Source organism: Cricetulus griseus, chromosome 3, assembly GCF_003668045.3.
Source record: "Cricetulus griseus strain 17A/GY chromosome 3, alternate assembly CriGri-PICRH-1.0, whole genome shotgun sequence".
Taxonomy (NCBI): domain Eukaryota; kingdom Metazoa; phylum Chordata; class Mammalia; order Rodentia; family Cricetidae; genus Cricetulus; species Cricetulus griseus.
This window is the reverse complement of record NC_048596.1, coordinates 204436774-204452109: the sequence shown is the minus strand read 5'-3', so window position 1 is coordinate 204452109 and position 15336 is coordinate 204436774. Positions and strand designations below refer to the sequence as shown.

General features: G+C 44.7%; 1 protein-coding gene across 11 annotated transcripts in view; it reads right to left on the bottom strand.

The window, feature by feature from the left end:
* Positions 1-597: 597 nt before the first annotated feature.
* Pard3 (par-3 family cell polarity regulator) overlaps positions 598-15336 on the bottom strand; it is a 543701-nt gene continuing 528962 nt past the window's right edge. For all 11 annotated transcript variants that reach the window (XM_027404768.2, XM_027404778.2, XM_027404773.2 and 8 more), the window contains 2 exons: positions 6745-6872; positions 598-2464 (listed from right to left, as the gene is read on the bottom strand). In XM_027404768.2, the coding sequence (XP_027260569.1) occupies positions 2122-2464; positions 6745-6872 (471 nt within the window). In that variant the 3' untranslated portion in view covers positions 598-2121. The remainder of the gene's footprint in view (positions 2465-6744; positions 6873-15336) is intronic.

The following is a 15336-nucleotide window of genomic DNA, read 5'->3' as shown; positions in this document are numbered from 1 at the left end:
GTAGGGGTGGGAGTGAGTTATTCCCATGGGGTGGGGGTTGGTCACCTTTCACTGTCTATCTCATCTCAGTAAAAGTCTTTGGCCAAGGTTACCAAGGCAGTCATGGACATATGTGGTGTCCTGCATGAGCCCTCCCTTTATTTAAGTCCTTCAGTCCATCCCTCCCAGGGGCTCCTTCAGGCTCTCCAGGTCTTCCACAACCCTCATTAATAAATGGCTCCATTTATATATTTGTTTGCATTCATATACACATATACATGTAAGGATAATAAAAAATAAGAGGCCATGAATTGGAAAGGGAGTGGAGGGGTATGGGTGGGGCTGGAGGAAGGAGGGAGAATATGACGTAATACATTTTAATCGAATAAAAAATATAAAAATTTAAATGAGTGAAAGAAAATGGAGCTCCAGTCTTTCCTATCCCGAATCCCCTCTCCTTGGGTGGTCAAACACGAGCCTCCCCTCCCCCCACTTAATCCAGTGTTTGCAGAGATAGGAAGAAACTTTCCACTCTCACTAAATATGAGGGGAAAAAAGACATCTGTTAATATACTTAAAAAACAGCTAGGAGAGATTCAACAGGAAAACTAGAGGCACTCAGAGAACAGGAAGAAATATGCCTTTTATTAGAAGTCTTATATGTACAGGGACAGCTGTTCCTCACGGCCTAAGAAGGCTGTGAGAAAGCCACTGCCGTCCAAGGTCACGCGCTTACTTACATTGGAAAGACCACTTAAACACTGCTGCTTCGAGTCATTAACAGATAAAGCATTACACATGGATGCAAAGAGACACGGGGCCTGTGGACACTTCTCATATTTTCTAAAAACAAGTCTACACAAAAAATACAATGTGCCAGTAAAAAAAAAAAAAAAATAGGCATATCAATACATGTCTTTTTTTTTCCTTTCTTTCTTTTTTGTTAATACATGGTACTCTGAGCTTTTTTCTCAAGATTTTTTTTTTTTCACATCGAGATTTGCAGGCACTTTAGCAACCCAGCCTTGGTTTACAATACATGTTCAGACCAACAGATGAACAGTGAGCGTCAAGGGCCTCGTGACATAGGCATGCACAGAAACGTGACTCCTAGTGCTCTTCTGGGACATCAAAATGTTCTCAAGTGGGATGGCTTTTCTTTTATTTGTTTTATGTTTCATGACAGAATTACTTAGTAATGTGGTCTCACCAGGAAGGGACACATCATGTGGGGACAGGAGACAAATACTGACTCCAACCTCAAAGCTGTATTGAGATTAATTTTCAGAATGCATGGTGACTGATTTTTCCTTGTCCCACTCTGTGCCTGGCTTGCCAACCAATTGCAATGCAAATAAAGTAAAACGATGATGACAGCGTAGTTTGGCTACAGCTCCTCAGACTCTTCCCTCAGTTCCCACTTCCCTCCTCAGGGTACATGCACAATAGGCCATTCCCATGTCCCTTGTTCCCAAGTGTCATGAATGTGACTGAACAAGTGTATTTATAAACACAGACTAGAATCATTATGATACGGGTAGTGAAGTTATAAGGCAGTTGGAAAGTACCCCCTGATAGCCAAATCCACTGGCATATGGTTTAGCTTCACTACCACCCCAGAGCCTTCATGCTCCAAGGAACTCAGGGAAAGAGAAAGAAACCCAGGCTGAGTCCCAGAACAGGGAGCAACCCTGCTGCGAAGTCCTGTGAAGTTCCTGGTGCATGCTTGCACTCACTTTCATCTACCAGAGACTGAGATATCACTCTAGCTGAAAGCCCCAGGGAAAGGGGACAGCAACACCTGCAGCCTCAGGGTCACTCTCTAAGGTGAAGCTTTGACACCCAATCCATAGGCATCTTACGCACAGAGCTGAAGCTTCCGGTACTGAGAGAAGCAGGTGGGTGATGCCTTGAATTTGGGATTGTCAGGAGGGGAATCCTTTCACGAGATAGACACTGAGATGCAGTGGCAAAGACATTAAGGCCTTCCATTTCTTTGCTCGTGCTGCTTAAAGGCACTGATACCAGCAACAGAAGTGTTCTGTAGTACCACCGGAGGCTTTTAAAACTCCATGAACACAAGTCTTCATAGGAAAATGTCCTTTATTGCATGACAGGAAGCACTGCCATCCTCATTTGAGCTCAGGAGTAGAAGGGCCTTCCTTTCTCGGGTGTCTGCAATCTGTTTAGCCTGGCCACCTGAGATGGGGATGGAGGCACATCTTGCCTGAAGGGCCCCCTGACTCCATCAGCGGGGGACTGCTTCTTCAGCTGCTGCTCTTTCCGCCTCTGCTCCTGGCGGAGAAGCTCCTGGGTCTCCAGCATGACCCTGGCATTGAAACCATGCCCACCTAGATAGCCGTTCCTTGAACCCTGGTAACTGGAATACCTGGGGTTCTCCTTTGCACTCTGGAAACCTTCACCGGGGGCATAGTTCTGTTCCCAGGAGTCCTGTGATATGGAGCTGGCATTCTTCCTGCTTTGCCTAGCAATAAAGCAAAGAAGTCAGTCAGGGGTGAGAGAGATAAATCTCCAGGCTTTAGCAAATATCACCATTATATAAGAGGTACCATGGTGGGGGCTGGAGATCTCAAAATGGACATTGCTTGCTGCCCAAGCTTAAGGATCTGATTTCAATCCATAGTACCTATGTAAAAAGCTGTGTGGGGTAACACACATTTGTAATTCCAGCACTGGGAGGGGGCGGGGAGGAGACCCATGGGGCTTGCTGGATGGCCAGCCTAACCTAATTGGTGAGCTGCAGCTCAGTGAGAGGCCCTATTTCAAAAACAAAACAAGGTAGACAGTTCCTGAGGAATATGACTGAGGGTATCCTGTGGCCTTCATATGCACACACATGTATGTGCACCCTCCACACACACGTGCATTGTGCATGCAGCCACACCACAAACAACAAAGAAACAAAAAACCTTGACTGTTCTCAGCAAGTCCTTCGTTTCAGCTAAGTGACCAATGCTGACAGAACAAAAGACAGATGCAGACTCAGCAGCTATTTAGAAACAGGTGCTTCTCCAAGCTTGAGGCGCCTTCTTGCTCTGGGTGACCATGTCCCCTATAGTGTGGGTGCATACACAAGCGCCTGGCAGCATCTAGCTTTGTAATAACTGCTGCTCACTTTAGTGATACTGCTTAGTCTAAACAACCCAATGGGCAGTTTACCTAGCTGTCACCAGAATGACAGAAACCGGTGCATGTTGTTCACGCTCATCTTCCAGAGACTGAGACGCCACTCTGTCATAAAGAAGCTCATGTGATGGATTACAGTGTGAGCTCAGATGAGAATGGAAGTACAGCGGTCAGAGCGCTGGGCCAGGCTCAGGAGCTACAGCACTGGCCTAGCATGAAGAGGCCTGGGTTCCATTCCCAGCACCACATACAGCAGCTACTGAGAGTGCATGCCTATTACTTCAGCAATAGGGAAGTAGAGATAGGAGGTTTGGAAGTTCAAGGTCATCTCCATCTACACAGTAAGTCTGAAACTAGCGTGGGTGGCAGGAGACTGTCTCAAAAACAAACAAATCACTGACACAACAAAGCAAATAATGCAACAGGCAGCTCCTTCAATTTTCACCTTGGCTCTCTGGGGTCCTGTGTGTCAGTAGCTGGCACAGGTCATGGTTGCACAACTTCCTGTCTGGAAACACTATTTATTCCACCTCACTAGATAACCTATTTCCTATCACCCCGGGGTAGGGAGACAAACCCAAGCCACACAGAATCTTCATGTCCCACCACTTCTGAAAGGGGCTTGCTGCAGTTTTCAGGAAACAAGACTCTGAAACATCTTTAATTTACTACCGAGGCTCGAGATACTTCTATGAATTTGCAATAAGATTGCCTTTGATAAAGCAGAACAATTTTGTGCCAGGAAGGAAGACATGCCCTAATTTTCTCCTTGAACATGGACGAGGGAGGAGAGAGGACACTCATAAAGAAAATCTATTATTGTTCCATTTATCAGTGAGAAAATCATCTGGTGGCAGTAGGCGACGCGAGGCCTCTTGTATCAGCACACACAGCATTGCACATTCATTAGGAGACCGTGGGAAGCCACCAGGCCTCCCAAAGGAACAGACAGATCAGCATCTGAATGTTCTGGAATGTTGGCAATATGGTCCAGGGTAGAACCTGCCCATTTTCCACATGGCTGGGACTGTAGATGGGAGACACTACAGATGAAAAGTGAATTAAACTCTCAATGTCACCACTGGCTCTATGAGCCACTGGGAAGAATAGCAGCTCCCATCTGTCTTTCCTCATGGGAGCCACAGCAGAATCCTCAGATGGGATGGAGTAAGTTTCTTTGCCTGAAGCACTGATTATCTTCACATAAAAAGTCATAAACTAATCTGACCAGAGAAGTGACAGATGGACAGTGTCAACATGAAGCCTGGGGTTTTACATTGTCACCTCTTCATCCATGGCTTCTGGATAACTATAGCTGCCTTCCTCCCTGGTCCTGCATGTCCCTTGCATAGAAAGGTGTACTGTAGTCACCCCAGAAATGCAGGTTCTTTCTGCACTAACATTTGTGAAAATTCGCTGAGACCTGTCAGGGGTGGATGAGAAGATACTGTGGGAGGAGGCACTGTTTTGTAGCTTAAGTTCAGATAAATGAGTATAGAATAAAGCAAGTCCTGAGGTTTGAAATAGGCTATGGGGAATACACACACACACACACAAACACACACACACACACACACACACACACACACACACCTACATTAGAAACTAAATATACTAAATATCAAAGCACCCGGCATAGGAAAACAGAGATGCGATTCTGTGTGTTCTTGTGACCAGACTGTCACTAGGTCTTTGTGTAGCCTGGGGGAGCTGTGTTCTCTAGGCCGAAGCTACTTCATCTGTCAGATGGGATGTAGTCGCTGACAGTGTCAGGTGCTGGGGGAAAATCAGCAAACATGTAAATTGATCAGAAAAGGGACTGGCTCTCTTCAAATGACTTACAGGAGCTAGAGAGCAAGTCAGTGTGAAATATTAGCTTCTGGGTTTAGGGTAGACAGGGATGATGGCCACCTTTTGGAAAAGAGAATAATTAGTAGGGAGAGCAATATTAATGGTCCCTTCCTTGCAGAGACAAAGTGGGTTAGAATCCAAGAGTTGATGCCCAATGAAGGCCACTCCACAAACCCTTGTGCATAGTGCCCAGGACCATTCAAACAAAGACCACATCAATGGCAGCCACCTATGTGCTTCCACTGGATTTGTTCATGGTCACACCTAGGTCTGGTTGGACCTGTAGCATACCCCTGGACATCTTTGAGTGCATTCACTGTACACCCTGGCTAGCTACTAACTGCTTGCTACTGATTATAATAGCCTCCATCACCATGTAAGGAGCTTGAGCCAAAGAACCAAGACAAGGACTTCTCCCAAGATGAGGGAGACAGAAAGATGAAGAGAGACACAGAGTATGGCTTGACAGAGACAAACAGATGTGAACTCAATAACCCTGGTAGGAGAGGACATGAGGGTGCAGTGGCCTGTGAGAGGAAGAGTTGCAAGGGGGAGCAGTCATACAGTAGACACATATCACCACGGGGTTGGGGGGGGAGGGCAAAGAATACAGGAGAAGCCCTATGGGCTCCAGGATGTCTGCATGCCTGGGCTTCAATACACTGGAAGGACTTACTGACTGTGACTCTGAGAAAGTCATTTCATTTCCTTCAGTTTTCTTAGCTATTTATTTGCAAGATGGGAAATTTCCAAAGAACTTTGTGTAGACGTAAGCTTCAATGCCTCTTACCCAATGTAGGTTAAATGACTTCAGTGGCTAATCTCTATGTAACAGCAAGAGGAAGTTAGTGTTTCAAGGGCTGTACAGCCTCACAGATGAAAAAAGACAACGGAATGAACTGGTTCACACATTACTACCTTGTGTGCTGGTGGGAGCTTGCTATAATTCCCTCTTGGCTAAACACTGTGAGTGTTCAGTTCTGAAACTGTCATGGAAATGGACTGAACTTTAGAGGCACTTGCCTTTATCAGAATTTGAAGCAAGTTCATTTTCATGTGGATCAGCCAAGGCACAGATAAACACCTTCCTCAAACTGTTTTGCTCAAACTCACGTTTCTTTTTGAGACGGGAAAACAAATGTCTAATGACTGTCATGTAGAAGTGACTTGTTTGAAGGAGTCTGAAAACCTGCAGGGCTTTTTTAAATATGTGTATTCTGCACTATGCATTTCCTGGGAGGAAGACTTTGATAAGAAAATGGGAGTGAGTTCAATGTGGGTGTGCAGCCAATCATGTGACCGAGTTCTAGTCCTTTCACAGTAGACACCCCAAGCAGAGGTCCCTCATAAGCCCAACACCTAAGCTTCTCTGGCTTGGTTGTTAGCTAATGATCCAAGCACCCCTGGGACTCTGCACTTCGATGCAGAGTGACAGTAGAGACAGAGGGAAATTAGAATGGGGTCTGTGACTGCCTATCCACAGATGTGCATGCACAGAGGGCTCAATCCTGCTGTAACAGAGCATACAGCAGCATTCACCCCAGAACCCTGGGAGTCAGGTAAGTAAAAACATGATTATGCTCTCTTTTTTCAGACAGAGTGAGATATCATTTTGGGTATGCACAGGTGCAGACATTTGCATTCTTTACCATGCTGCTACCAGGTGAGAGGTATCCCTCCCAAGCCAAGCATGGCTGCACTGCCCATTCCTTGGTGACCCTGGTCCAAGCTGAGAAGGCTGCTTCTGAAGCTCCGAGGGCAACTCACCTTGGCAGTGAGCTGTACTGGCGCTGGGCCTGCTGGAAGCTCTCTCGTTCCTCCTGCCGTTGCCTTTGCACTTGAACCTCCACAGACACCGAGTGCCGACCACTCTGTGACGCTGGCCGTGAGCTGGACTGTGGGAGAGATGCACAGCTTGTCAGTAAGAGAATGACACCTATCTTGTCATGCCATAAGTGATGTCACTTCAATTCTGGGTCTTCTGAAATGCTGGAGATGGAACCCAATGCCTGCATATGCTGGGCAAATGTTCTGCCTGAATTACACTGCCAAGCCTCCAATTTTTTATTCTTTTTTTCCCAAGATTTTACTTATTTATTATGTATACAACATTCTGCTTCCATGTATATCTGCACACCAGAAGAGGGCACCAGATCTCATAACGGATGGCTGTGAGCCACCATGTGGTTGCTGGGAATTGAACTCAGGACCTCCAAAAGAGCAGCCAGTGCTCTTAACCTCTGAGCCATCTTTCCAGTCCAATTTTTGATTCTTATCCAATGATTTTGAAACATTTTACAAATTCTATGATTTTGTGTATCTATGTCAAGTTTATTTGTTATTTTACCTCATTATTTTGAGACAAGGTCTCATGTAATGCAGCCGGGGATCAGCATGCTTGGTTTATGTGGCACTGGGTATGGAACCCAAGTCTTTGTGCATGAAGGTAACCACTGTACCAACTGAGGCACCTCTTAGCTCCCCTCTCACTCAGGTTTCTTTGAGAGAAGAACCATATTATAACTTGCCTGAGTTTTACATACTCCATCTTAAGCTGTGACTGGTTTGGGTACATTATTTAAAATGGAGAGGTCAGCTTGCTCGTGTTCCTTTCTTAGTGAAATTCAGTAAATACTGACATAGATACTAGTTGACATCCCTTACATATCAAACACCAAGCTCAGAGGATTAGAAGTTAAGACAGAAATCCAGGATTGGTGTACAATGCTCCCCCAGAACACAGGAAGACCTGGTTTTATCTCTTGCACTGCACAATGTAGATGTGGTAGAATATTCCTGTAATCCCAGCTCTCGGGGGGGGGGGGGGCGGGGTAGAGGCGAGAGGATCAGAAGGTAAAGGTCTCCCTCAATAGTGAGGCCTTTGAGGCCAGTCTGGACTACCTGAGACTCTGTCTCCAACCAACCAACTAACCACCACAACAAAAATGAAACAAAAATTTGCTATCATAACTCACAAAGGCAGGAGTTCACGGGCCTGTGACTGAAGGTTTGGTGAGCTGGTGAACATTTAGTAGTTGTCTCTTTGTCCTAGCAATGGAGTGTCCACCTATACTATGAAGTGACAGCCCAATTTTGAAATGTGAAGATCAATTTAAATGAGACACTGTGATCAAAAATAGGCCTTCTGTCCCCAAGGATGTCAGCTAAAGAGGACCAAGGACCCTTACCATCAGCATGGACCTGTCAGCTAATGAATGCTAAGTGTATCAGTTTAAGTAACACATTCCTTTGGTCACAGGAAGTGGTACTCGGCCAATGTGAACCTAACCTGAGAGCAATCTTCACTCCACCTGGCCACATACTGTGGCTAGCACGTCATGTGTGGCGTGTATTTCTCATTCACAATGGATTATCAAATTATATACTATGCTGTGTAGATCAAAACAGCCGGCAACTTTCCAGAACACCCAGGGATGGTTTATTTCTGAGCTGCTGTTGGCACCCCAAGATACCTGTCTTGTTATTCATCCATCTTGGTGCCTCTTTTTTGCTATGTGACATTGTGTAATGTACATACTGCATGTGAAGACTATCTGAGGAAAAGCTCTAACTGATTTTTCTTTGAGCACTGAAAGCCAGTGGCAGGCATGACTCAATAATGGCTGTGTAAAGTAATGACTTTAGCATTCATAGGAGAGTGTTAAGCTAACATGCCCCTGAAGAGCAGCCCCTCTGTTTGGCTTCTGTCTGAAAAGAAACTCGACAGCATCAGTTGTTCTCTTCCTGTCAGAAAGCTCCTTATGTGCTGGTAAGCAATAATGAGGCAATGTCCAGGACAAACATCTCTAAGCAGATGTCCTCAGCAGGACACGTTTAAAAGAATATTCCAATACAAAAATAATGTGGTAAGCGATTAGACTTTATGGTGCCCCAGTCTGTACTGGGGGATAGTTGCAACCATACTAGCTGGGACAGATGCGTGTCAGAGGCTGCACCTGCAGTTCAAGCGATACATTGTGTATCTTCAGCATGAAGAGCACTGAAGGGGGTGAGAAAGGGCTTAGTGGGTAAAGTGCATGCTGCAGAAGCATAGGAGCTGGATTAGGATCCCCAGTACCTGTCTAAAAGCTGAGTATGGTGATCTGCTCTTGTAATCCCAGACCAGGGCAAGTGGGCCTCAGTGACAGCCAGTCTAGCCTAATTGGTGAACTCTACTTTCAGTGAGAAACCTTGCAGCAAACAAAAGAAGGGAGGGGGGAAGGGAGGGAGGAAGGGAGGGAGGGAGAGAGAGAGGGAGGGAGGGAGGGAGGGAGGGAGGGAGAGAAATAAAAGAAAGAATAGATGGCTCCTCCTAAGGAATGACATATGAGGTTGATTTCTGGTCTCCACATGCCTTCACACACATATGCATTTGTGTGCACACTTGTGCGTGTGTGTACACAAACACACATGCAAGAGAGAAGAGGGGTTGGTAGATAGATGATATATGGAAGGATAGATAGATAGATAGATAGATAGATAGATGATAGAGTATTTCCCCAGTGAGTCCCTGCTTTTATGCACAAAGCATCCTCTATATTAACGAAGGTAGGTATCTTCTCTCCCTTCCATGAGGCAGGATGCCACTGAACTCCTAGGTGGTGGTTTGCCACCAGGAGCCTTGGGGAGCATCACTGGACAGGCAAATATAAAGTGAGAACCGCATGGTTTGCATTGCATCCCCAAGGTGCCCTGCTTCCTTCCCCTGCACGCACTGTAAGCTACCTACACATGTCAGGTTGTTAGGAAGGCTTTGGCATTCCACGCCAGGATTCAGTAACCAGCGCCTGAAGCTCACGCTGATTTTTGACACACTGCTTGTGGAGATATGAAAAGAAAATGTAAGATCTTACAGAAATGCAGGTATATTTTTAAGTTGTTTCTCTGAGCGGCCTGAAAATTTGATTCTGACAGAGAGAAAAAATAAGTTGAAGGGCTTTTGTTTCCTCCACTGTGCACTGTCTGACACGGTTCAAACCTTGTCAGTTGTAAAGATCTACTGACACCCTCGAGGGGTTCAGGGATAATCAGCACAGGGGCTGCAGCATACACAAGCGATGACTGAGGTGCAGACAGACTGACATCTCCTATAATCAGACAGAAGCTTCAGCCCAGCCATCCATATTTCACTTTCTCCCTCTTCAAGCCTGCAAAAGGGCATGGCAGGCATGCCAGTCACCACCATCTTTCAGAGACGATTCCAATAGATCATGTGTCTTAGGGGAGATTGTACATATGATTAGGTCACAGCGACAAGTCAATAAAATCATTCCTCCCCCACCCCACCCCCGCCACACGCGCACACACAACACACACACACCACACACACACACACACACACACACACACACACATACACGCACGCACGCACGCACGCACACACAAAGTAACCTCCCAAACTTGGGAGACAATTGAGCTAATGACTTCCAAACCAGGACCCACAACAACAACAGCAGCAGCAACAAAGCTGAATGTGTTGCACATGACTGTAATCCTAGTACTGGGGAGACAGAGACAAAAGGATCCCGGGGTCTCCCTGGCCAGCCAGCCAGAGCATTGAGCTCCAGGTTCTGCAAGAAACCATGTCTCAGTGCAACATACACGGATGGCACCTGAGAAGCAGAGCCATGTATCTGAATCAAAAATTACATGAATAAGGGCATGAGGAAGAGATAACATGTTACCCCACAGAGGAGTTCATGTTTTCAAACAACAACAAAGTGGGAGGGGAGAATAAATAGAGTGCCTGTTGCACCAGCATGAAGACCTGAGTTCAGATCTCCAGGGCCTGCAGGCCAGCCAGGCCAGCCCATGGGCGGTTAGCTCCTGGTTCAGTGATAGATCCTGTCTCAAAACATATGGTAGAGAGTTATAGAGGCAGGCAATTTCTACAGTGACCTCTGACACACACACACACACACACACACACACACACACACACACTATCTGCATACAGCACATACCGCCTCATACCTGCATACAACACACACAGAAGAAAGAGCTGTACAGAAAATCCGTGTGCCAGCATAAGTGTCACAACACTGGGAATTCAGACAAGGAAGTAAAGCTGCTTTAGCTGCAAATTACAGAACACCTAGGTCTTGTTTGTAATGAAATCGGTTATAAGAAATGACCTTTTAAATTGAAAAAAAAATAACAAAAGATACTGTAAGATAGAGGTGAGTACATGACTATCACAGAGCACAATGGAATCTCTTCCTTAAAACTACAAGAGAAAACTATGCCTGGTGCTCCTGTAAGTGAGCTTGAAAATACTGGTCTTTATCATGATTGGAAAGACACCACTTCAGGACTGAGAAAGCTGGAAAGTGCTGGTTTCATCCTATGTGAAAGAAAATATAAGAACTCTACCCACAGAGGGCCACCGAATTTGGATCAAGTAAGCATTTCTCTGGGCTAACTGAAATTATTCTTTGATTTTTTTTTTTTACAAAGCTAAAAACACAAAACAAAATAGCTAAAATAATTAACAGACTAATGAATAAGACCATGTAGACACAATGTAAAGTTTCAATAGTAATTAGAACTAGGTAATACTACAAATTTTAAAGATTCTAAATGTAGAAATAAATCTGTTAATTGAGTTATATACATAACTTAAAATTCCATAACTTAAAACATACCCAGTCATTTAACCTCATATAGATAAGAAAATAGTGTCAAAGTATATATATATATATATATATATATATTATATATATATATATATACATATGTGTATACACACATACATACCAGACCATTTATTTGGAGGTTTTATGTTTTCTACCTGAATATGAATAAATTCTACCTGAAATTTCTAAATTTTGCATATGCCCAAGGCACATACAGAAAACAAAAAATAAAATATAACAGTTTGTGTTTTTAGATAAAAATAATGACAAAAATAATAACCCTTTAAGATAGTGGTTCCTTATTTAGAAGTGAAATGTACATAACCCTCATATGGATTCTAAACAGATTAAAATGACAATTTAAAGATCTGATAAGTAGCAGGAAGTTTTATCCAATTAAGTCATGTAAAGAGTGTAAATTATACTCACTCTGATTAACTGTGGACACTGCTAACAGTGGTCATTATCTTCTGTAGTTCCCTCATTTACAACTTTAATTACAGTGAAGCTAACTTCTGTCAATCTCCCTTCTAAATACAAACCAGACTGGGACCCTCTCAAGCCCTCAATCAAACAAGACTGGGGGCCTTCAGGGTGATATAGCTGAGACAACTTTTTGTCTATTTTGGTGTCTCAGTCCTCTGCCCCAATATTCTGTCAAATTCTTGTGGGTTCTGAATGCTGAAAAGCTTAAGTGCTATTAAGAACCCCTGTAAAGGCTGAAAAGTCCTTGGAACACCCAGTTGCCCCTGATCTTTCTAAAGGCATGCTTTGGCATAACACTGGGATTGTCTTCATTCATTCTCTCGCATCAGTGCTTGTGTTTACTAGATTTTCCTATCTGAAGCACCTAGTACCTTGAGAACGAGGACTAGATCTACAGAGCAGGCCATTAGCATCAGCAGCTCACAGCACCCAGCATCCTCCTCTGCAGGTAGCATAGCCCATGGGTATACAGAGGTTTGTCTACAGGTATGGTTATAGTCCAAAGCAAGGAGTCTACTTTGCTGTAGCAAGGGGTTTTTCCATGAGGAACTGCCACCCCTCTGCTGCAAAACAGCTCTCTCTGGGGACATTTCCAAGGGAATCAATCTCCAGGCAGTGTGAGCTGAGGTCCCATTGAGAGGCTTAAATAAAAGTGATGTTTTCTGAATCAAGGACAACAAGCAAGGAGGAAGTAACAGCAGCAGAAGCCTCACAAGTCACTAAAACAATGACAACAAAACTAAACCGCTGTTTATCAAATTCCCTGGCCTAGGGAAGGCAACAGGGATGCACAATAGCCCTGCCTTGCACTGGGCTCCAGAAGGACAGAAAGAACTATTGTAAACCCACACCAGGAAGATGAAGGAAAAGGTAGATTTTGTTATTCCTTTAAAGCCTTCAAGGAACAAAGCAAGCTCAGGAAAGATGAGGACATTCTCACTGCACAGGGTCAATTTTCTCCTTGAAGGACTGAAGTACTTCTAGTCACTACTGACCAGGCATGGAAAGGAATTAGCAATACTATTAAAATCTGTTATCCCATTTCTCAGTTGCCTCAGCTAGCACACTTCCTTGTGGGTAATGCTAGGAGTCTGACAGGTTCCATTGGTATGCTGTACTCTTTTGTGTACAGCCTGCAATTTAATTCCTTTAGAGCAACTGTCAGTTCCATCCATGCCAGAGCACTCCATAATGATGAGCACCCCAGCTACTCTTCAGTAACTTGTCCTAAGTCACCTTAGGGAAGAGTTAAAGTGGGGTGCTGCTTTGTTCAAGCTGCACCTGCATGGGGCAGGGAAGAACCAGCTTTTCCTCCTCTTCAACCTGGGAGAGGATATGCTCCTATTCCAGCTCAGAATTTTCTGGGCCTGTGCTCCTCTAAAGGCCTTTTGTGCCACAAACAGCTCTTTCCAACCCAGACAGTGTCTTGAACAAAGGCCCACGAGCAGGTGCATTCCACACTGCTAGGGTTTACAGTGAACATTTCCAAAATAGATGAGTTTGTAGGGCTACCTGCAGTCATTTTTGCCACAGGAAGCCCTGCAGATGAAGTTGTTGGCTAGGAAACTCTATGCTACACATACATCTGGCTGTCTTTCAGCTTGACTGGGCTACGTTTCCCATACAGCCTGAAGATGAACTTGAGGTTCTTTAAAAATAAAATGAGTGTGGACAGTTCCAACATGTGAGACCAAGCTCTGACACCTTCCGAGTACAAGGACACTACAAGGTCAGCAGACACGTGGGGAGAAAGAAGATTGCTAGCTGTGGAAGGGACAATGGAAATGAGAGGAGGTTAGAATGAAGAAGCCAGCAGCTCTCACCGAGGGGAAAGAGAGAGCTGATGTGAGGATTGCTGTGCGGAGCAAAAAAACAGTTAGCATAAGCTCACTTAGGGCATCAGCAAAAGGGAGAATTCTCAGCAAGCTCTCAATTGTTTGCAAGTGAAAAATAAAAAGAAAGGAAAAGGTCAACTTTTGATCCACAATTGAGGAAACTATTCCATGCCTACGGTAACCAATTTGTCATCCAAGTAATTGCGGTTCTGTCATCTCAGGAAATAATACATAGGCCACTCTGTCTGTCTAAAGTTTCAATGGCATCTGGCACACTGTAATTTGACCTCTGACCTTTGGTAGTCAAGTTTCTAAAGTACAGGGTTTTTCTGGTCTTTTCTCTGGTCCTATTAAAGAGATAATGGGGAAACACCCGAATCACAGACACTTCCTCATTCAGATCTCGATAAAAAATCTTCCCAAATTCCCTGCATTGAGGAGACACCTGCCCTCAAACTTGAAACTCCTTTATGTGGCTGCAATGTCAACAGTCAGAAGCCAGGAGTGGTAGCCACACCTGTAATCCTAGCACCTGTAATGGGAGGCTGAGGCAGGAGGACTGAGAGTAGCTTTCTGTGCATCACCCTCACTACAGAGTTTTATGGACTGTCTTTCTTTCACAGATTTGTACTTCTTTAATGCATGATAATGGGGCATTGTGAGCATTCCAGAAGTCTGGGGAGTCAAGCCATAAACTCAGAAATGAATGCTGGGAAGATGCTGGTCTGAAAGCTACATCCCTAAGAACCAGAAGTGCTCCTCAGGCAGAGTGTGGGGACTGTCATACCATGAGAGGCTGGCAGATTAGAGCAGGGTTTGTGACAACCACTTCTGTCTGTGGAGGCTGCTTTCTTCTTAGGTTTCCCACTGTCCTCAGTTCTCTCTTCAAATGTAGTTAACTATATATCACATAAGAACCTTCCTTTAGGAAACCTTTCAGGGATAGATGGAGTCAATTACACCAAACAATGCCAGTGCATTATCACAATTCCACCCTGTTGCTACAGAGATGACTCAATTTACCAGAAAATAAATCAGATCCCTCTTAATGAAAGCATGTCTAAGAGCCCAACAGCTGCAGAGGACAACTTGAGACCTGTGTTTCGGTGTTGGATCAGTGTATAACACCCATAGCCATGCAAAGATGGCCTTCACATTGCCAATTGCCATTCTAAGGCGAGGCCTATCAGCCTGACCCAGTTTCCACGCTTTTCCCCCTCTTCCATCAATCTTCCATATGATCATGAATCAGAAGCCTTTGAAGGCTTCTGCTTCACACAGTACACTGGATGAATTGGGTACTGGGGACCAAGAAGGGCCCCAAAGACCACCCTGACATTCCAGACCCATACTTGTCAAAGTTGAACATGGCTGCCCTCTCCAGGATCTTCACTTTTCCTTAG